The sequence below is a fragment of the Syngnathus typhle genome, linkage group LG2 (assembly GCF_033458585.1).
Source record: "Syngnathus typhle isolate RoL2023-S1 ecotype Sweden linkage group LG2, RoL_Styp_1.0, whole genome shotgun sequence".
NCBI lineage: Eukaryota > Metazoa > Chordata > Actinopteri > Syngnathiformes > Syngnathidae > Syngnathus > Syngnathus typhle.
This window is the reverse complement of record NC_083739.1, coordinates 20,310,854-20,334,431: the sequence shown is the minus strand read 5'-3', so window position 1 is coordinate 20,334,431 and position 23,578 is coordinate 20,310,854. Positions and strand designations below refer to the sequence as shown.

General features: G+C 42.6%; 1 protein-coding gene across 4 annotated transcripts; it reads right to left on the bottom strand.

Moving 5' to 3' along the window:
- On the bottom strand, positions 1–23,328 carry clstn1 (calsyntenin 1). Of its 4 annotated transcripts, XM_061271807.1 has the most exons (19): positions 23,048–23,328; positions 14,053–14,175; positions 11,898–11,927; positions 10,476–10,671; positions 10,083–10,291; positions 9,525–9,674; positions 9,110–9,295; positions 8,784–9,032; positions 8,000–8,121; positions 7,750–7,912; positions 7,479–7,529; positions 6,713–6,870; positions 6,451–6,599; positions 5,750–5,994; positions 4,978–5,148; positions 4,748–4,893; positions 4,535–4,670; positions 3,864–4,048; positions 1–3,037 (listed from the first exon to the last, which is right to left on the bottom strand). In XM_061271807.1, exons 1-19 carry the CDS (start codon positions 23,127–23,129, stop codon positions 2,843–2,845), a joined length of 2,946 nt encoding a protein of 981 aa, XP_061127791.1. In that variant the 5' UTR covers positions 23,130–23,328; the 3' UTR covers positions 1–2,842. The 4 variants fall into 4 exon arrangements, with proteins under 4 accessions (XP_061127791.1, XP_061127794.1, XP_061127795.1 ...); XM_061271810.1 differs by lacking the exon at positions 11,898–11,927; XM_061271811.1 differs by lacking the exon at positions 7,479–7,529 and having other exon boundaries at positions 23,048–23,327.
- Between the last annotated feature and the right edge of the window lie 250 nt (positions 23,329–23,578).

Below are 23,578 nucleotides of genomic sequence, written 5' to 3'. Positions count from 1 at the left end.
TTCCATCCAATTCTCCTTTATTTTGTTCACGAGCAAGCATCAACTTGACTACAGTTTGCCTGTCTATTAGTAGTCGAAAAGTGAGAGCAGCTCCAACAAGCACAAAGGAACCTTCCAACTCGCAAAACATTCCCATGTTTTGAGCAAACGTCAAAGAAAACTAAAAATCAAAACGGGGTGTGGGGTATTGTGGATGTGTGAAAGACAAGAATATAGTGGCTCACATCTACACACTCCTGTCTCAATAACATGAAATATCCACAAACTTGTGATTCATGCGACGTTCCATCCTTAAGCGTTATTGTTTCTATTTCTATAGTTGAGACATTCAATTGGGGCGAGTGATGCGTCGCTCAGTGGGGTTGATCACAAATCAGATTTTTAGGTGTGCGCTCACACAGAATTGCTTCTCCCTTATGCTGCCAAAGCTTTGTCATTACGCACTGACACTGTACATCTGGTTAAAGGCGGATTTAGTACGATACCTACAGAAGATACACAATGGATCTATATAAACTACACATCAACATGGACACATTGACAGTGTGTAAAATCAAAACTAGTCGCGCTATGCTTTTTTTTTTTTTTACTTTTCTTGTTTTAAGACAGACTTAACTTCAATAAGAAACCGAGTAGTATAGTTACAAATTAACAACTTAAAACACAGGTTTTGTTACATCTGCTCATTGCACTGTGACCAGCTAAAGGCACTCCCATCATCAAGCCTGCAGGGGGCGTCACGGAGGGGGCGTTACACAAAAATAATTCGATGCCAATCATCATGCAGAATTACATTCTTCTCATCAGCCTCTTTAACTCAAGAATCTCGCACCAGAGCTGTAGCAGACGATTCCGACGTTTATCCCGCTTTGCCTTTGACAAATTCTATCCAAGCAGATATTGCTGCAAAGGTGCCATCTAACAATGAGATAGTGTCATTCGATAGAAACAATTGTTTTAAACACACCAAGTGTCATGTTCGTGCTTTTCTGCCACACAATTGCCGTTGTGATATGAACTCTGAAAGCCGAAAATTGCAAGTTGGACTTCATGCCCTCAATTACAGAGCTACCGAGCCTCCTGATTTCCCAAAGCGAGAATCGGCACAACTCCAGCTACGTCTTAAAATATGTAAACATCCTAGTAAAAATTTTAACATTTCTCAGAACGTTTTTTTCTTTTTCATTCCACATTTTGTTTTAATTTTCTCACTTTATGACTGAATTCAAAAGCGCACCCGCATTGTGCAAAAATGATAATGAGTGACAGGATTGAGACCTTTACTTAATTGTTTAAAAACATTGACTACAATACATGATGAATCTTAGCTCATCTATCTATGCCATTGACAATAGTGACAGGCAGAACAATGACAGTCTCTTCCAATAGATGGCAAAGGTCCAACAAACAATAGGTTTGTGTCAGGCCAAACAAGAACGGATTTCCCACAGTCAGTCAATTTGGGAGTAAATAGAGACAAGACCATAATTTTAAGCATACTGTATACCTTCGGTGACATTTTGGTTGATGGTGTGCTGCAAGATTTTTCTTATGGAAAATGTGCCTTGGCTCAATTAATGTTGCTCAACACAGTATTACACTTCCGTAATGCATATTGGGATCGGAAACCTGGGCCTTCCGGGAAATGGGGAGGTTGGCATCACTCATCTGTCTACCAGTGCCACTTGGACACAAGTAAATGGCAGCTTGAACAAGTAGTGTGCAGTAAGGAGGACCCAAACTAGCTACTTTGTTCACATACGTACATGTGAAAAAATATATATACAGTAAAACGTCATCTGGGAGTAAAATCACAATGTTGTCATGTACGCTAGACAGAAGAAGCTATAATGTCCAATATTTAGTCCAACACCCAATTATTACTACTTGGAGATAAATGCTTTAATATTATTAGCTCACATTAAAACAGCCGCACCAGAGACAATTTGCTTTACAAGTGACAAGACGTTTTACCTGGAGCCGGTGTGCTCCTTTGTGAATTAGGCTGAGGATGGCTGTCTTTCCGTGTTGCTCACATCGCATCTTCGCAACTGTCGTCCGTTTGCGCACTCTACATCCCATCAAGCGGGAATGAAAGGGACGCACGTGCGTGCAAGCAAAACGAAGCACGTGTCCTCTGTGCAGAGAGGAGAGCACAAATGGGTTTAAAAAAGGAAAAGAAAATCCTTAAAACATTGGTCATGAAAGCTGACACTTTTGTACACATTTCCAGCGACATGCTACAACCTGCGTGACACAAATAGTAAGCATTTGTAGATATTGGACCCTGTGGCAAAGGCCTTCACAAGCACATTGACTAATTACATGGTTTCTTAATATTTACAACAACTTTTAAAAGAAATGGATCTCTCTACACATAAGACTTCTTCATGCACTAAAAGGTTAAAAAGCCAAGCAAAAAAAACAAAAAACACAAGAAAAAGGTGGTCGAGTTGCTAAAAGCATTAATTCAAATCACTGGTCTACCAGCGGTTATGTTCAGCTCCTGAAACAAATCTAGAAATGATTTCGAAGCCTTGTGTGGGAGAGACAACTAAAAAAAAGTGCACAATTGGCTTCCTCACACACTGGAAAAGAGATGTTGGCCAAGATTACCTGTGAATGCAAATAGAATAAATTAAGTTTAAAAAAAAAAAAAAAAAAAGCCGCTGATGACTACACAACACCAAGTAGGACCACTAAGATGACAAGAGGGAAACCTTGACCAGGATTATTTTTGTTTAAACTTCGCGGCTCCTTATATTCGTGTGGTGAGGATGAACGTCTGAGTGAGTGCAAATGAGTGATGTGTGCGGGTGGGTTTGTGTGTACGAGTGTTGTTCTAGTAAGTGAGGGTGGAGTCGTCCCATTCCAGCTGCTGCTGTCTGCTGGCCCCCTGCTGGTCTTCCTGTTCGCCACCCTCGTCATCCTCGCTGCTCTCCGACTCGGCGCTCGTGATATCGTCTTCCTCTTCCCCTTCCTCGCTCTCCTCCTCCTCTTCCTCCTCCTCCTCACTGCTGTGCTGGTCTTCGTACGTCTGCGTCAACAGTAAAACCTTCTGACGCTTGTGCTTTATATCTGAACCATTTCAAAGTCTTTACTCTCGTAAGCAGCATAATGAAAGGACATACTGGCAATTCCAACGATAATAATGTTCATGTTTTTATTTTGGGTGATGGCGAAGTGAAATATTACAGAAATAAAATGTGGCTTACAAAACATGTTTTTGTGGGCAGAGCTCCTTTTTGCAATTATAGGTGCCAAAATTCATCACTTAATCGACAACTATATTTTATTATCAAATTAATTGTCAACCATTTTAATAATAATCGTTTGGAGCCATTACCGAGTACCAAATGAACAACAATTGGTTAATAAACCATAATTGGGGAAAATGGTTTATTGACTGTAGAAATCTTTAAGGGGTTCATTACTTGTTTAGGTTTTTATTTAATACAAGATGTCCTGATAACTCTGGAAGCTTCCCGCACTTTATGTTTGTATTTTGAAACAACGTGATCTATTACCTTAATTTAAATTCCATTTAGCACATTTGAAACATGCTTAACGACTTTAAAGCCAAGGTATAAGCTAATCGGTATCAGCTCTAAAAACATAAAATTACAATATTCTTTGAACGTATAGGTCAGGAAAGCAAGTAAGATCCTCTCTGACTGCCTGTGTGTGTGTTTAAGCAAATGAACAAGGTAATGGCCAATAAATACACCCCGTTCCCCATCCCCAGCAGCCTGTCAATCACGACAGCTCAGTGTCAAAGTAGGGCGCTGACAACACCATCAAGCAGCGAGCATTAGCAGGTTAACGGCTGTGTTCTTGGCAACCTCACCACATGTTTTTCTTACCTCCATGGGGTTGACGGTGATAGTGAGGGCTGAGTCGTCCCAGTCCATCTCGTTCTCCTTGCCGTTCTCCTGGTCCCCCATGGTGCGTTGGTGTGCGGATCGGATCCGGAACACGCCCAGAATGATCATGAACACCAGGAAACTGACGCAGACGACGATAACGACGGTGGCCGCGCTGGGAACCACTATGAACAAAATCACAGACACACATACAATGACAACAGTTTGGTTGTTTTAATAGCGCTCGATGTAGTAAGCAGCTCCGCTTAGCTCCATATTAGCATTATCGAGGCTCTCTCGTGCAGGGACAGGCTTAGCGAGCCTGACAGCCTGGAAGATTATTGGAACTGGGAAATAAATGGTGGTGCACAGATGTCACATGCTGCACTCAAGTGTAATCCCTAAATTTATGCCTATTAAAAAGAAAAAAGAAAATAAAAGGCACTGGGTGTTTGGGGGCGAAAGAAGAGTGACTTACTTGTAGTCAACAGAGTGTAATGCAGCAGCACATTTGCAGTGTCAGAAGCCACGTGCTTCTCACTAAACTAAGATAAATGAATAATGGGTTTTTTAGCTCTCATCTATAGTTCCTTTATATTTTTGCTACCACATTGTAGGAAGATCAGCTTGCCAGGTGAGTTTCACGAAAGAGGCCGGTCATGTCGCAGTACCTGACGCCTGGTGAGCGTTGACCAGGTTGTGACCAGACAAGTCCACGGATGCCTGATGCACAGGGTTGATGAAGTTGGGCTGCACCATGGCACTGCTCAAATGCTCCATGGTGCCGGCCGTGTGGATTACGTTCACCTGGAGAGCATACACACAAACAACACGTCAACTTGTTGAAGGCATTACAGTTATGGGACTAACAAGTTCAGTCCTACCTCGACCTTGAAGTCATTGCTGACGTAGCGCCCATTGAGCTCAGAGCACACCAGTTTGAATTTCCGGTCGAAGAGCGCCTCAGTGTGCCAGTTCTTATAACGGATGAGATGTAGGACTTGCTCGTAGTTGGCCATAGTGTTCACGCCTGGGGCACAGTGAGGCGCATGTCTTCAAAACGCATGGAGAAATAAGACAGCAAAAGGCTGAACAGAAGTGCTGATGTCCATACCTGTGATGATGAGGCTAAGGTGGGAGGAGCTCATCTCAAGGCCACGTTGCTGCAGCTGCTCCATGTCCACCTCCAGGCCCTCGTGCTCTGCATTCAGTTCATCTCCCACCACGGTCACTTCGCACGTGTCCAGGTTGTGCATGATCTCCTCAGACACCACCGTCTCTTGGACTAAACGAATAACAATGAGGATGCCGCACAGATTATTAGATACACCGAGAGCTATTAATAGCAACACGTTTTTGAAAACTGCAGGTACTGTATGGGTGTCACGCAATGAGTTATCCTCGGTCTGACCGCAGAAGTACCATTTTCAAATCTGAAATGATTTGTTCATGTACACCGAATTCTTCATTTTTTCATTACTCAAGTCAAGTCAGTCAAGTTATATGGATGCTTGTGACACTTAGGTTGTCCTCGTCAATAGAGCAAATGAAATCTTCCTGTTTGTGTTTCGACCACGGTGCAAATCTATTGTCTCCTGATGTCAGCTTGCGTACAGTACAAAGCTAACAGACGGTAAGCCTCCAATGGGCCCTCCCACAAAGGACTAAACAACTTATCTGTCACTCAGTCTGGCCAATCCCTTCGGCTACAAGGCATAATCCTCCCGCCGCGCTGTGATTGTACCCGTCTATTAGCAGTGCATTTGCCCTCTATCGCTGTTTTCGCCGTATCACATGACTCGCTGTATGTGCGGCAGCTTGGTTGAAAAATGAAATGCAACACCAAAGAGGAGCTAATCTTCCATTCCAGTGCGAATTTCTCCCACCTGTGGGGTCATCGTCCGCTCCTTCTGTGGCTTCAGACTCGGCGTCAACCTCCACCTCGCGGGTGATGGTACTGACGATGCGCAGCTCGGGGAACAGCGTCACGCCTTCTTGGCTCTCAAATTCGGCAGCACTGCGGGCAAAGTGGTCAATGCCACTCAGGCTGATCTTGGGCTCCTCGGGCTGCAGCACCATGACGTAACCTTCGGCATCCTGCATGGTCACGCAGGACTCCTCGTTGAAGCATCTTAGAGAGACATGTTTTATTGTTATTTTAATAACCCTGTGAATGAATTTCAGTAAGAGGTGAGACAAAATCATTACTACCTGCAATCACTCGTCAACCACAAGGGAAAACTCTTTATGTTTAGGTTTGTACATTTCAATAGTGTAGACAAATTATTTTGAATCTTCCCAAAAACTAACGGTAAATAAATCTGTCTGAGCTCCTGGTGAAACCTCCCGAAAGGTTATTGCATTTCTCATCTGGTGTGATTACTACATATATAAACAGTGAAAAGTTGATTTATTGCAAGTAAGAAATCAGCAACGCAAACTGTTGTTCTCTAAGCACAAAACAAGTTGTCAATTCTCTTTGTCGTGGGTAGACTTGTCCTCAGTTTCACCTCAATGAGCCTCCCTCACTGCTTTAAAGACGACAGAGAGGAATCCAACAATAGCGTTTGTAGCTGCTGCTGCTTACTTGACAGCGGTGGAGATGCGAAGGTGCCTGATGCCGGGTGTCGGGAACTGGCGGGAGTTCAAGTAGGAGATGTGCTGCATGACCTTGTCAAAAGCGTCAATATCGTCCCCCTCGACAGTCAGAGAGGACTGGTTGGGGTTAAACTCCACCTGGAGGAAAAGTAAACAGGATCATATTTGAGCGACGACAGACATGCCAAGCAGGACATATGCATAAAATGAGTTCAGATGAGCCAAAATTAGGATTGCTTTGCTTTCCTCACCTTAACCGCGGAAGCGACCTCCTCAGGCAGCTGCACATCTAAGCCCTCCTTGCAAGTGTACAAACAGTCAATAACCTTCTTGTTCTCCAGCTTGCCCGAGCGAATCATCAGCCCTGCAAGGTTTCCGTGAAAAAACTGGGCCATGCGTGCGTTTCCGCCTGTGTACGTCACAATATCGATGAAGAGAACAAAACAAAGAGAGAAAGAAGAATTAAGTGTGATTTCTCACCTTTTCGGACAGGACATTGGTGCATGCAGGCTGAAGGCACGAATACAGTCTAAAGTTCATGCAAGTTAGTGTGCGCGCCCATATGAGGCTGGTTCAGATGCCAAAATAATGGGTGGTCGTATTCATATACGCATGCAGTGTCCAATCAACGGTACTGCTGCTTTACTGCTTAACGATCAAATGATAAACAATGCATCCTGTGGTGCTGGTGTATCCATCCTGATGAGATGAGGTAGCTATCTCTGCGTATGCGTGTTTCACAGTTATCGGACGTGGATTAACATCCACTTCCGCCGTCAAGGTCATGCTATGAAAGAGCAGGCTGCACTGAGCATGGATGAGGATGATGTAAAAATGACACTCAAGCAGCAATAAATGATGTCCACATGGCAACATGCTTGAAAACATAATGTGGAAATAAATGTGTCTGCAGCTAAGAACGTATGGCAATCATTAAAGTGGCAAGAGGATGCAGTTAGCGTGGTGGGACATGGCGGACACATGGAAGTATCTGAGAAGGGAAAGATTTTGGGCAACCTGAGGAAGACTCAGAGACTGTCTCAGTGTCATTGTCATATCCCGAGCGTTCTGTAGAGAACAGGGAAAAGAGAATCGGAAGAGACAAGCAGGAAGGTTGAGGATTTGCTAGAGGGATTCAGTGAAGGTTGCTACATTGAAGGTTACGCTGTATCATGAGAGAATTGTTGCGGGCATTATTATTTTGCAAACATTACGATTCAATATGAATTGTGCAGAGTAATATCACCATTTTCACTGCAAGCATCTGAAGGAAGTTTACACATCCTACCTTGCCAGCAAGCACCGATGGTGACCTGAGGCTCAATCCTGGAGGCATGCAGTGGGTAGTCCTCTGTGACCAGGAAGGGTTCGAAAGTAGCCCCATCCACAAACAACATCACCGTGGGGAACTCCACATTCAGCACATAGTGATGCCACTCTTTGTCACACACCTGTAAGCAACATCGGGCAATTTGGAACCATTAATAGCATTTCTGGGGGGAAAAAAAGCCGAAATTAATCCGGCAGCAGAAGCCCACCTGGTCGAGTTTCCAGTGGAACTCGGCCGGTTTATAGTTCTCCGCCTCCGATGGATCTTGACGGAGGAGAAGGATCAGCTTGCAGTTGTGCACGTAGAGTGAATAGTGGTGCCTGTTCATGTCTGCAGGGGCAATATGACCAAACATTATAATTGGAATTTAAAAGAAACTTTTCACTTGATTTATTATGAACTCATTCAATTACATTTGAGAGGAACCGACACATAGCAAAACAACAAAGTTGTGCTCATCAAAGGCAACAATTGTGTTCACACATCAGCAAACAATCATTCATTTGTCTTCTGAACCCGAAATTATCTCAATTGTGGTAACAGCTCATGATATGACTCCATATGCTGTGCTGAATGGTGTTAGATGCTCACAGGCAGTACAGGTTCTTTTGTCCCAATTGCACTGAATTAATCCTCCTCATATAAAACTGGGGATGAAAGTTGATGAAGCATCAACACATTTCTCTGAGACTTTACAGTCAACAATACTCAGTGGGAGCTTCAAATTTACAACTCAAGACTAAAATGGAGCGGTGAGCGAGAACTTGGCAGGGGTGGGAAAGAAAAGATAAAAGCAAGCCAGCCAGCCGAATGCAAAAACATGGATTAGGATACAAGGAACTGTGAAAACAGATATTGCCTCTCCTCATTTGGTGTCGAGATTAGTTTATTTACTCAGCTGCAAACAGGGAAGAAGTTTTATTTGCACAACCGTTAACATTTATATTAAGAAACTCTTTCCAAACTGCAATCAAAGCTGTATAGGCCTTTACCTGTCTTGTCAGAGTTGCAGAGGATGGTCTCCTTCTCATGGGCCCCGGGGCCATGTCTCATCCACACAGATATGGTGAAGGGTTCCTTCAGGCTGGTGCTCACCAAGCCGTCAGGAACCTTGATGGCCTGGGTGCCATTGAACTCAAACACCTGGTCGCTGTCGTGCCCATTATCGGTGGGTAGTCCAACCGTCCAGTTGGTGGAGCTGCTGGGTGCTGGCAGCAGCTCCGTAGCACCGGAGCTGGCTCCTACATTTTTTTTCCAATTAGTCACCAAAATCATTGACAATGGACTCCCGCTACTACTGAGAAAATAAGTTCCTTACCGCACAGCTTGTGCAGGGACTTCTCAGAGTAGGTGTCACGGTCACATCCCTTTCCAATATGGTTGGTTTCTAGTTCAACGGTAGCTCTGATGGAGGTAATTGGCTCATCGCAGGTCTCCAGGTGCATGCTGGGGAAAAGAGCCAAGCTGCCTGTGCCAGGCTCATATTCAATCCTCTTATTGAAGCCTGAGGGCAAGAAGTCAGGGGAGTGTGACAAAAGTGTCCTTCAACAGAGCGATGATAAGGTGCCGCAGTCGATACTGGGCTTGTCGAAACAAATTACGCTAAAAGATATGGTGGACTTCTGATATGGACCTTTCCAGATTAAAGCCATCTCACAACAGCTGTTGATGCGAGACTCTTTTCTTGTGCACATAAACAGGGAAGGTTAGCAAGTAGATGAGCGTGATGATACCTTGCCAGCTGGGTTTGCAAGTTGGCTTGACGCTGATCTTGACCAGGACGTCCTCAGAGGCACGGTTCTTTCCACAGTCATAAGCGGTCACAGTCAGCTTATACATGTGCTCTCGGTCGTAGTTTAGTTTCTCTGTGTTTTTGATGAAGCCTGATTGAAACAAGGAAGCGTGTGAGATACCATTTATTAAATATCAAAGCTGTGATGGGATAAAATGACTCCAACTACTGAGTCATTCCGGAAACCTGTATGCCGATAGCAGAAGTTACGGTATTATTCAGAGATTAAAGCCAATTTGAATGAAAATTTGCAGCAGTTGGTAGCTAAAATTCTAAATCAAAACTAAATACATATTGAATGACATTGCCCAAACTGTGGTCCAGCCTGAATAGGAGAGCAATATTTCCTCGCCTTTGTCTAACAAAGAATCAAGATGCGATGCATTCTAAATGACCTGTCCGGCGGGCCCATTGATTGCAAAAATCAATGTTCCGAGCAGGATGCAAATTCAGCTCCTTTCCCACCAGGGCTGTGAGGTTCATTGGCGGGAGTCCTTACCATCTTTGTCAACGGTGAAGGGCACATCCGGGGTGACAATTTCATAGTTGCAGATCTGACTGAACTGGAAAGAGCAGTCTGCGTCCACAGCCTCCACCTTAAGAATGCTGTCGTATTTTTTCCCCTCAATGACGGTGGCTTTGTAAGACTTCTCTTTGAACACCGGCGAGTACTCGTTGAGGTCGTTCACCTGTATGTGGACAGTGGCCCTGACAAAGACAAACTCCAGTTAATACGCAACAGCTGCAAAACTGCTGTTGCATTGCGGACAGGTTTGTTTTAGGATACAGAGGACTGAATGAGAGGTGAAGCAAAGAGGCAAAGCAAGGGAACGTAGAAGTGTTCCGTTTTAATACTACGTCTTAGTGGACGTTGGAAACTACTCATACTGACTTGTGTGATTTCTTCATGTTGGCACCGTCGGGTCCCTCTCCGCAGTCGTATGCTTGAATGGTGAAGGTGTGTTCCTTCTGCAGCTCGCAGTCTAACTTGTCCTTTGCCCGGATGATCCCCTCGCCACTAGACTTGTCCAAGACCACAGCTTCGAAAGGGACATTCTGCCCGTGGATCCTGAAGCCGCAAATCTCACCTGAACAAAAATAGAGATGGCTTTAAAATGGCGGGGATTCGCTTTTGTTTCAAAACTAGGTCTTCACAGCAAAATCCATAAATGAAGGCAAAAAATGATCAGCCACAGGTTTTAGGAGCCAGGGAGTTGAAGTTTAGGGTGGGTGGTGTCTGTGGAGGAAGCCCATAAGCACTTTTATAGTTGGGTGAGCACTTTAGGGGGGAGTCGGGAGCGGGTGTGGGACATTCAATAATATACAGAAGTCTTTCCCAAGCCATTTAAATAATTGTCAGCATTCAGTCATGCAGGCAAAAACCAAAAAGATGTGGACAGGCATTTCACAGAAGTATAAGAGCTATTCGAGATGTATTGATATTAGATAGCAGTGTCAGTGGTGACCAATTTCTCAGTGTAATGAATCGAGGTACAAACTGGCTGTGAGGAAAATGAGCATAACACAAGTCAAAAGAAAAACAAAACGGGGAGGGGGGTCTTCACTGTGTTGAAATACAAAGATACTGTAAATTCAGTCATCAATCCATGAAGAAATAATTGTCACCACACTGCTCTGTGCCTTTTTATACATTAAACCACAGCTACTGTGTAATTAAGTCACAACAAAATAAAGGGACTTAATCTGCATAAAAGAAAATGTACTGGATGAGAACTGGGATTAGAAACATCATCTTGCCTGGCATCCATATCAAATGACAACTGCAGCCATGCTAATGGTATATATTAGTGCTGGGGGATAAAAAAAAAAAAGTCCACTCGGGCAAAAATGCAACAACAGCAGAGAGTTTGCATAGGTTAACAATCTCAGCAGCTTTCAATTGAAGAGTTTACAATTAGAAAAATGTCATCATAAGATTTATTCAGAATTTTAGACTAAAAAAATCCAATTGGGTGAAGGACTGCTGTTTTGAAGCAGCCTTTTTTTTTTTCCTGTGATAGCTGAAAAACTGTTAGGGTCTGCAAACTGCGATGGATGCCACATGCACAGATATTTCTAATTTAGTAAAGCCCCACATCATAGTGATCATCCAGCTATCAAAGCTCCAAACTATTCTAAGGTGTGTGTGTGTGTGGGGGGGGGGGGGGCAGAGGGGGCAAAAAAGAACATAAAAGTTGAGAAAACCAAATGGGTGAAATCACGGAGCATGGCGGGCATTTCTGTGTGAATGTGCAGATGTTAGTGGGTTAATAGTAACGATAAGCACAAAGCAGAAGAAAGAGCCCAAGATCACCTTCTTCAGTGAGGGTCACCTCAAAACTCTCTACAGGGAGGGAAGAGAAGATAAACCGGGGTCAGTTAAAGAAGAGTTAGAAGCTCAGAGAAAACAGAAGACAGGAGGGAACTTACTGCATGTTGATTTCATGTTTAAAAGCTGACCGTATGCAAGATAATTTATACTGTATGGATAATAATTTATGGAAAATTTAGAAAGAAAGGCTTCTAAACATTTCAGACCCAAAGAAGAAAGTCAGAGATGAGTTGGACAGAAAACTTGTAGATTGTGTATTATTTTATTAATTCCGTAATTTAATGAATGACTGCATCTCAAAATGGCACCACCAAAAGAAAGACAATACATTAGTTCCATGTCCAAAGTGTCAATTTTGACAATAAAAACATGAAAAAAGGACAGCCATGGTTTTATGATCTATCCAGGACTCTGTTGGCCTTGTCCTTTTTGTTGTGCTTAACTAAAACAATCCAGAGGAGGCGTCACATTAGCGGCTGACCAGGAGCAGTCATGCAGTGCGAGTTGTGGGCCTCAGTGTGCACCACAGCTCTAATGACCAGCACACAAAGACTTCATGAATTCCTCAGCGCACAGCCTGGATCAACAGCCATCACAAAAGACTGCTAAGGGCTCCAGTATCCAAAATGTCACGCTGTAATAATAATCATTATAATAAATTATATTTATAACGCACTTTATATTCCACCTGCTAACTGAAGTGTAGGAACCGGTTTTCTCATTTCCAATGGTTGCGCTAAAAGCGTGTAAAAAAAAGTTCAGTTCCAAGCCTGCATAAAAGCTTGGCTTTAATCGATTCAAGTCCAATAACGCAATGAACGGCAGATTCGTTTCAAGGCGAGCGCTTAGTGAGAAGAGATGTCCCAGTCATCCCTGCCCCCACGTGAAGCTGGGTTGCCGCCTTTGTCCACGGGGAGATACTTCACATGGACATGCCGACTATTCACATCAGATAGGGAGGCCCAGCTGGGAGGAGTGAAAGCATCAAATTCTATGTGGATATACAACTGATATAAGAAGTCAAGACACAAATCTTGGTGATACATCCCCCCAGTACAACATAATTGAAAAACAAATGCATTACTTTATATTTTTGGTTAGAGAAATCAAAAGAAAAAATGGGCTGGTAGGAACTAGGTAGGTAAGTAAGTAGATAGGTTTGCCTCAGTTTTTAGATAATTAGTTAGTTAGTTTTTAGTTTAGTTACGAACATTGCACCTTGCGTTTACTGCCTAATGCAAAGGACGTCTACGTTTACTCGCATTATGATCCTTTCTGCTTCATGATGAACCACAAAAATTAAGGATATTACAAACGATATTACTCTATCGCCTAAATGCTTTGCTAGTTAAAATACACGGTAACTGGTACTTGGTGCAACACAAGACAGACGATGAACCAGCATGTCTACAAAAAAAGGAAATAAGAGTTGCTTGCGGTCAGTGCCGGAGGACTGCTGCTTCACCATGACAACGCGCCAGCTCAAAATCGGTTCCTCTGTCAAGGTTATAATAAGTATTTTTTTTTTCTATGACAAGAGTTCATCAAGACTTTAAATTCATTGTAAAGTGGGTACCAAAATGTGAGCTTTGCTGCAGGAAAGCTCTTCGGTTGGAAACATTGCAATTCAGCGGACTTTGTAAAGAAGTCACATTAGGAGGTTGCGACAGGCACGTGGATGGAAGCGGCTGGCTTGCAAAACCACACAAGGTAATCTGAGATAAAAATGGGTCGGATCAAGTGGTGCGAGAGCACTGAGTTAGAAGGGAGTAGCGGACAAAAGAGCCCGACACTCTCAGGCGATGTGAAACGGTGGGAAATCATTTCCAGGGCTGTGGTGCTTTGAACCCCCAGCCAGAGTCAACCCCAATGTGATTAACTCCCCCAAAATACTCTTTCATTAAACATCAAAGGGTATTTTGATTTGAATATCAAATAGGTTTGGATTGGAGGATATGAGCGCCAGCCATCTATCTATCTAACTGCCATGGCGATCACACAATTTCCAAGCAGATGAAAAAGACCATGGCCTTTTCAAATTGATTTTGGTATGTATTCAACGGAACCATCCCTTATTATTATTGATTGTGCATCCAGTTTAAAAAAGAAGCATTATCATTAGGCCCAATTTCCTCACCTGCATAGCGTAGAGGCGCATCCTTGTCCAGTGCAATTAAAGGCGGGTCCAGCAGCACTTTGTCATCGTTCTCTGTCACGATACCGTGGTAAGTGGTCTCGATCCATGGCTTGTGCTTATTGACTGTGATGAAAAGAAACAAAAGCATAGCATTAGACGTCTTCGGTGAAAACCATCCATTTAAATTTCAGGGTTTTCTTTAAAACAGTGAGTGTCTTCCCACAAATCCCTTTTGACTTTCAGTACCTCCAAACATAAAATGTAAAATTAACCCTAGACATCCATTCCCTATGACCCATCACATTTCAGTCTTGACAGGAATAATGGCCGATCTTTGTTCCGGTCGGTGCGTGAAACAACGGTCGGACCATTTCCAGTGAGCGGCGTGCATGAATCTGGCTGACTGTTGTAACGGCGGCTGCAGAAAAAGCTGCAGTGAGTGGCACATTTGGGTTGGCTAACAGAACATGGACGGAAGGCAGCTCTCTCACCTAATGTGGAGAGACGCGAGATGATGCCGGCGCAATGCAACTGATCTACCAATTTGACGCTAACCCAGTCCGGCAGCACATAAGGATAGAGTCTCAGGGAGAGGGAATATTATTATTTTATGGTTCCACATGAATGTCGAAGTATTTATTAGTCCTCCTCGATTGAGATATACTATTTTGGTGCTAAAGACTGCAACCATTATATAATCTCTTTGTGCATGCAAGACCTATTTATAAAGCAGCTTTACAAACTCTCGTCCTGCGTTAAGTGACTGTCCATTTTGTTTCCTGATTCAAGAGCGCCGCTTAATACTGTAGGCTCATTCTCAGTATATTGTAAGCCACCTAATTGAAAAGAGGATAACTCCAACAACAATGACAAGCAATGGCAGCATTATACGCAAGTGGCCCACATGTAATGTGGAAAACTGTTTCGATTATGTAATAATCCATCTGGTTGAATATTATCAATATACATTACATAAAAGAAATAATTGGCGGTGTTCAAATTCTAGCTGTGTTCAACATTGGGAAAGGTTTCTCTTCTAAAGTAAACAATGCTCTGTTAGTTAATATGATGCACAAACTGGAATTTGCTGTGATCTAAAAATGAGAACACTAATTTTCATACCTATTTTGGCTGACAGCATTATCTCACTTTTTCATCAATGCTGAGCCAGAACTATTTCATGCAGGAGAAAGCATCATGTCATTTATAAAAGATATTCAACAACACAAAAGGTCCCATAAACACATAAATACTGAAATTACTCAGAGATGGTCAACAACAGAATTATGACAACATTAAATGTCAAAAGAATTCTAAATTGGATTTCCACGAAATGGTAATTGGTTGCAAGAACAAGATACCGGCTGCATTATTAGATGATTGCTGGTCATATCCCAATGAAAATGGAATTACGTGCCACCTGTACAGGGCTGGAATGATGTCGGCAACACTACTAATGTAAATCATCCCCTGAAATGGCAAGAGAATATTATATACAGCGCTAATCTTAAATGAAATATGGACTGGAAATGATCACACCCTCTGAACTTGGGAATGTTAAACCAAGTAAACATTGCCTTGCACGTACAACAATGGGAAGGAGTAATCGGTTGTGTTAACCAGTTATTTGAGATTGGTTAACCCCCAAAATTTGATTAAACCAGAGCATAATGTGACTTGAAGGGAATTGGATGTCTTGAGACGGATTGTGGGGCCAGACTGCAACATTAATCCGCTTTAGCCTAGATAGAGTCATAGTTACAATTAGCTTGATGACATTTGGGCTTCACATAGTCCATTGTCAATAATGTTGCAAGTGTAATTCACCCCAACACTGAATTGTACAAGACACAGTAGATATTTAAAAAAAAAAAAAAAAAACTTAACCAGTTCAAAATGATTGCTTCTTCGTTTTTGTTCTGAATTAAACAAATATATCTTTATCCAACAAGACACTGTTAAATTAGCTAAAAAATAATAATGATGGTGACGATAAATACAACAATGTACTTTTAACTTGACCTGGAACGCCACCCCAACAGCTGCCATTGCAACAAAGTACTGAGCATTACTTAGGAGGTCAAACAGCAGTCAGTCAATCACACATGTGCTCTGGAGTCAAGGCAAGCCTTTTTCCCGGATTACATTAATTCCTCACAAGGACACGAGCGACACGAAGCACAGCCAGGCAAGATAACTAAAGAAAAAATGGAGCGAAACATTTTCCACACAGGAAAGAATGAAACAAGCAACAAAATCATATTGAACTGACACACAAAGTCGATGGGGAATGAAAGGCGCGCTCCAAGTGGCCACCTCACAGTGGCCTCAAACATCTTGGAGCCGTTCTTGCAGTTCCGTATAAATTTACTTTTCGCGCATCAATATTCTGCATGGACTGCAGGGAGTCAATTTATGCTTCTACCGTATTGACCGCATGCCTCTCCTGCACTGAAATTTAAGGGAATGACAGAAGCTGATGCCACGAAGCAAGTCACCTGTTCTCTCCCTCAACAGCGCAAGCGCCCGTTTCAAAACTACCCAAAGAAAGAAAACTCCAGTTTTTAGTTAGAGTGCACTTTTTGTTAGACTTGCGCTAGGCACAAAAATAAGGACCCATGTGCCAAGAAGGAACAATGACGTGATTGGTACAAATGAAGACTTTATACGAAGGAAGGCTTTTCGTTCTGTCTGAAATAAAGAACAGATGTCTGTTACCATGAGCAAATGAACCGGCGTTTAATCCGATAATGAGATGTGTCCGTTTATTCACTGACAAGGTCAATCAGTCAAAGCAATGGAAGAAGCCACTGTCATTTTTGACCAAAGAACAACATTTAGATAGTACACACTAACTCACTCCCTGGTTAATCGGGGATTTTGGACAATGCACTTCGGGTGCAACATGCGAGACCAAGTAGATTCCGGACAAGGGCGGACAATGACCATGCAGACTTTGCTGTGTCACTGCGGTGTCACTGCAGAGCTGCTGTCCTCCACATGCTCTGCTGAGGGCATTGCTCACATGCTCTTTCTCGTGCTCTTAAACACACAGCAGTGACAAGGCATATTTAGAAAAATATGATGTGGATTGTAGCACATACATACAGTATGTCAAAAATTAAACAATATCCAGAAAGTTGTCAAAAATAAACAGTGCAGAATATCATTTTTTATGGTGAAGCTTTACGACAGCTTGTCAACTGTCAGACAGCAGGAGGGAGGACAGAGAAAAAGTGAATATTTTTCTCAGTATTATACATTCATTTATTCTTTGAACAGCTCTTGAGGGTGTAAATTGTCAAAAATATTAATTGTACATTTGATTTTGCAGTTTGCATGGACATAGGTTGCAGGTGGTGTAATTTGGTGATTTGCCGGACAATTATGTTTGTGTTCAACCCTGAGAAACTAAAACTCTGAAAGCATCAAGCGTATTCTATTCTATTGTCACATGGGTTTTATTACAACAGTTGGACACGAGAATTGTATATTTATATTTTCACTTATTAAAATTGGAAATTATGTTCCACCTGTAACGTGGTATTTCCCACTGAGCTACGGTTCACTGCAACGTCTGTGCTAATCAACCACAAAATCTGTTTGTGTGACTGTTTGTGTAATTTAACAAGGTACTGTGAGTGGGACAAAACATTAAAAAAAAACACCTACAAAGGCCAACTACAACTACAAATTGTTGGTGAATACACATCATCACAAAGTGTGACATCATTGATGACACTCACTTAGACTCACTGGGAAACTTAGAAGCCCAATTACCATGTCTCTTTATGGTTGTTCAATCCTTTACTAAGGGGTCCCAATTGAAAGAGTTTGACCCAATAACCATGATGAAATACTTCCTGAAAGACCGTCAGAGCCACAACAGGCCTGAGAGTCAAAAGGACACACATGTCCATCATTCTCTTTCAAACACCAAAAGCGTACTCCGCGTGTCCTGTGTGTACAACATTCACTATTGCCACAGACAGACCAAACCAAATATATCATCGCTCGACAGTTCTCATGCTCCCCGCTACCCAGACCTAGCTAGCCAAAGAAATATTCAAGCAGCTGTCCACATTGCAGCATCATGACTGCAGCAGATGATCGGGCAGTCATTATCAGATAACGCCTGGCACCCTCTGAGAGGATGTTGTGTAACGATGATTTAGGCAAGAGTCATGTTAAAAGCTATGCTTGATTAATGACGCTCAACTACCCCTGCCGCCGCTGTAAAGACCCTGCGGTGCCGCGCTCGGGAATCATTTGGTGATCTAACCCCCCAATTCCAACCCTTAATGCTGAGTGCCAAGCAAGGAGGCAATGGGTCCCATTTTTATAGTCTTTGGTATGACCCGGCCGGGGTTTGAACCCACAACCTTCCGGTCTCAGGGCGGACACTCCAACACTAGGCTACTGAGCTGGTTTGTGGAATATATTAGCAGCAAAACCATAAAGGGATGGATGGTAAAATGCTTTTATCAGATTAATTAACAAAACAAATCGATAGATTTTTAGTTGTAAGCCTGAAATCTAGCGACTCAACATTTTTTAAATGCTGCATCATTTTTTTTTCTACCAACAAATGATTCAAAATACGTTTGAAATTACAATGCAAATACAAAACTGTAAACTGACACAAATACTGTAACTGGTCATTTGCACACACAGAAGCATTTAGAGGTTTGAAAGGTTTCATTTGAAATGTTACTTAGCAAACTTGTTTTCCGTTTTAATTCCATAAACTCTTGCAGGGGGATAAAGAAATAGGCAACTCAATCAGCCAGACCTTGATGTTACCAGGGAAACAGACACAATATTGCTTCAGAGTGACTCAAATCTTTCTTTTTGTATAACAGCGACTATGTAAGCAGCAGACACTTTCCAAGGTTGACAACCACCAGCAGATCTCTTGTGCTGCGTGTTGTGCTGAGGTCATCCAAATGAACAGAAACTTCCACCAAATTGGTGAGCATGGGATACAAAAGCGACTTTGCATTAATAAATTCCTTCAAATTGTGCTCAAGTGGCTCTCTGGAATGTGCAGCATAGGAATAATTAAGGAACAATCTGCTCACGGTCTGAAACAGTGAGCACACTTCTTTATTTGTCCATCTCGCTTTACATGCCTCCTGAGCTTGTTGATGCGAGCCGCCTCGAAAACAGAGCGGAAACTGTTTGAGGTGGATTTAAACAGCCTGGAACTTCGAGACCTGAGGGACCTTTGGTTTCTACATAGGGGCGCCTCTCAGTTCCCCTGCCAGGGAACGGCATTTGTTTGTCCTCCACGCAATTACAAGCGCCCGACAGAGGGTACACCCACCGTGGCCGTACAGCTCCTTGAAGGAGGGGGAGGAGGATTTGATGGGGGTCTGGGAGACGCAGAGCCAACTCAATTGGGTCTCTGTGCATTGGCACAAAAGGGCCACTGAGAGCGAAGAAGTGAGATGTCTCGATCGGCCGGCTGTAACCGACTTTGCCAAGCAGCAGGTAACATGTTCTCGTGTCTGTTCCCCCATAATAGCATCTTCTTTTGCAATCGACATTAATTCTATCATTTACATACAGCTTATTCCTGTCAGAGTTGAGGCATTCCAAAACTGTATAATGAACATTTTGAATACATTCAGAAATGTTTCAGCCTGAGAAAGCACCAATCAGAGCAAAGTCACCATTGCTCTTATGACCAGTCTCTTCAGGAACTGACCAAAAACGAAGGGTTTCAAAAGTTTGGCATTTTCTGGGGATTATCTCATGTATGCATTCTTGAAGAGCTTGAGTGGCCGGTCTTTGAACAGAGGCTACATTGTAATATGCTATAGAAAAATCCAGACCCACAACTCCAGCAAGCCCTTTAAAAATAAAAAAGTCCTTTGTTCTACGTAAAACCTTGAAACTTAAATCAGTCAGCTTGTAAAAGCAGAGCTCCTCTATGAAGCCAAGTAAAGTTAATCAGCGCAGTGCAGGCACAAGACATGTGGGAATGGTTACCATCTGCTTTGAAATAACTCTTTTGATGGCATTTTATACAATTACCGGCGTAATCTATAATCAAATAACCGACTGTTTGCATTTATTTTCCCAGAACTGCTTCTAGATAATATCCAGTTGATTTCTCAACGTTTGTGATTTTCCCTTGACGAGGAGTGGCAAACATGTCTTATTTCTATCTGTTAGTTGACTGACTGTGATATGCTTATGACGACTGACATTTTCATTTTATTTATCTTCTGACGTGGTAACTCCAACATCCAACATGTACACCCACAGTTAGCCTCCCACACACCACAGACCCACAGACCAGGACGTCTTCATATCGCCTTTTACACACGACCCAGAAGGACAGGATATTGCTACGACCTGAAATTTGGACAGTGTCAGTTTTGAAAAAAAATCATAACATGTTGCCAACGGCATTGATGCTCTTGAACTACTAATGATACTATTCGGCTGAATGAAGGTACACAGTGCTCCTCTGAGCAACACTATCCGCTGAAAGATGTCTGTCCATTTGCTTTTTAACGCAGCAAAATGACACATGCTGCAATTATAGCCTAGAAGCTCAAATAGGAGAAAAATAGTCCTTAGCAAATATACATATGTGGGGATTCGTTTAAAATGTCTGAAAATGCTTTGAAGGAGGAGAAACAGCCAGATGACCATAACATTAGGAGGTACTCGTCCAGTTAAAATGGCTCGAGAGTAGAGCTTTACATGCTATGTCATAGCTGCTTCGTGTTGATCATGGCAGGAACGGTGAAGGGTGCGATCTTTTCCACGCAGCAGCACTTGAATACACAAATGAGATTTGGACACCACCGTAGGTAAACTCTGACGTTTTTTCGAACCAATGTAAATGTTTACAAAAGGGGCTTGATCGAAAACATTTGGGGCTAAGACAGCCTTGCCACATGATCAGCCTTTAAATGCACACACTGTCCGACAAAAGAATTTTGTAAAATATAGTAAATTTCTTTTATGTGGAATCGTTCATCTTTACGACTTCAACAGCAAATTAGTACATAGCTTTTATACACTACAGAAGCAAAAGTAAAATATTTACTTTATATTTATATTTATTTCATATTATGCTGTGACTGAATTACATTGTAGCCCTCTAAATCATAATTGAATTGAATCATCAGTTGGTATGAGATTCCCACCGCTACCGATGATAAAACTTGTCAACTATATAAAAAAAATACACAATGCAATGTCCTCTATGACAAAAGGTTCAGGCAGGTAAAGAAGCACCACATCGATCTTATTCAAGAACTGAACATGACCAAGCTTGACTCGCCTACACAGGAGCTGGAGCAACGGCATGCTGATAGAACACAAAGCTGAGCTGATACAACGTGAGCCTTCACTCAGCTGGCGATTTCACACTTCACATTGGCCGATAAGTGCTGGGAAGCCAGCAGATGCGGGTCACAAAAACAGTACCATATTCCATCAATATAAAAATGCTTTCGGTTTGAACAATTGATTGAGTGCTGTATTCGAGTATAAAAAGAGGGCCATGTTCAATAAAAGCGTGTGTTTTTTTCAATCAATATTAGATGAATAGAAAACCGATTTTCATCATAATTGTATCAAGTATCACTAAACTCAAATGTAAATTCAGTACCTACTTGTAGTCAGACTGGGTCAGAAAAAGTTCTATTGCTATACATCCCTACTCGCTTTAAAGACGGAATCTCTGCCTATAACTCTTCATCATGCAAAGATAAAGGTGCCCTAACGCTTACTTTTGTTAACATTTCACTACATTCTCAAGTCAACGACATCCCAAATCATACTGAGAAAAAGTTCTGGTCATTTGCAGAATTACATCCATAAACGTTTTTCACACGTAGACCCTGTTTTGCCAGGCCGTCGATCATTATGCTTCACAATAAATGCAGATGATTTTTCAGAAATGATTGGAAGAGCATGTGTACATGCACGCGAGGTGAAGACTCTGTAACTCCCACCAACAACCCAGATTAAATTTGATTTGGATTGCTGCAATTTTGCAAATCCTGTGTATACAGAAGTAAGAAAAACAAATAAAGCCCAATACAAACAGGGTATACATGACCATGCAGAACCAACACAGTATTGATCATTTGATCAATGCCGCGCCATTCAGCATTCTATTTTCCAATACAATACAATACACCAATTCCAATACACGTTGGTGTGGAGTCAACTCCAAAACTCGTTGGGTGGATTAACCATGGTTTCACACAAACAGGGTTAACCTGTCTGAGCCGTGGACAGTGGGAGAGGGTCGCACCGCCTGCAACAAATACATACAGACCTGGAAGACCCCTCCTGCCTGAATGATGCCCTTTCTTGATTGGGAAATTCTTACCCCACTACGACCGGAACCAATTGTTTTTGTCCTCAATAATCCCACTTGTGTTCATAATCCACAGAATGGACCATGCAGTATTGCGTAGCCAGCACAATGGCAATCATATATGTACACTTTTATTCAGTTTAAACCTTTAAACCACAAACAACTGACAGGATTTAACGCGTGTGAATGTATTAAAATCGGTACACAAATGTGAGGTCGCCCTCCCCCCAGCTCGTTATTTATATAAAGCAACTAAAAGACGACGCGGTGCAGTCGAACGCTAAATATAGCAGAAGACACGAAAGGGCTGTTCCGTTGCCTTAATTAATATTAATGGCAAAATCCGCCCGGATAGACTGCAAAGCGCAATATGGGAAAGAAGTAATAGCTTTAGTGGGGAAGAAAGGCCGTGAACGAGCGCGTTGGATCAGCATCGCTGTTTGCACTTGCTGCGACTCGGGCAGATGAACAGCCCTGAGCAGGTTCCTCCTCTGGACGCATCCCTCCTTGCGGTAACCTTCACCGGCTAAGCAACCAGCCTGGCGACTCGAGAGAACCGTCGCTTATCATCATTAGTCATCACAACCTGTCCGACACGTCCACACGGAGCAAAGATTGCGTCATATAAATCTTATCTTAAGTTACCTTTAGCCGCATCCAACGCGCACACCAGCGCCAGGACCAGTCCGACGTTGGATGCAAAGAGTTTATTCCTTCGGAAGCGCATCCCGACTTCGAGTTGAGCCGCGACAAACTTGGATACACGCACCCTTCGTCCTCTTCTTGTTCTCGTTGAAATTCGCTCGCCAGTCGCTTATCTAACGAGGAAAAAAAAAGAGGGGAATCAATGGGTGATTCCGCGGTGTTGATGGTAGCTCTAAGATGGCCGTCTGCACTCCCTTCAATCGCCGCTTCTCCCGCAGGTTTGCACTTTGGTGCGTTTAAAGACTGTTTGAAATAGTGGGATGTTAGCGACTCCACTCTTAGCGGGGGGGCAATGCACGTCACAGCTCCCCCTTTATGTACGTACTTGAATAGCCATTTTTCTTTCTTTGGTTTATCTTTTGTACAAAATAGTTAAATTAGAAACTAATTTTCAAACGCTATACAGGCCGCCAATTAAGTCATCCCTATGGCAGGATGATTACAAATTAGCCTACCAGAGGGTTAATGGTG

Excerpts from the sequence above, each read along its gene's own strand:
- clstn1 (XM_061271807.1), bottom strand. The coding sequence starts at position 23,129 with ATGCGCTTCCGAAGGAATAAACTCTTTGCATCCAACGTCGGACTGGTC. Across the intron at positions 11,928-14,052 it reads TGCGCCTCTACGCTATGCAG|AGAGTTTTGAGGTGACCCTC; the intron begins GTGAGGAAATTG and ends CCCTCCCTGTAG. Across the intron at positions 8,122-8,783 it reads CTGCAACTCTGACAAGACAG|ACATGAACAGGCACCACTAT; the intron begins GTAAAGGCCTAT and ends TTGCCCCTGCAG.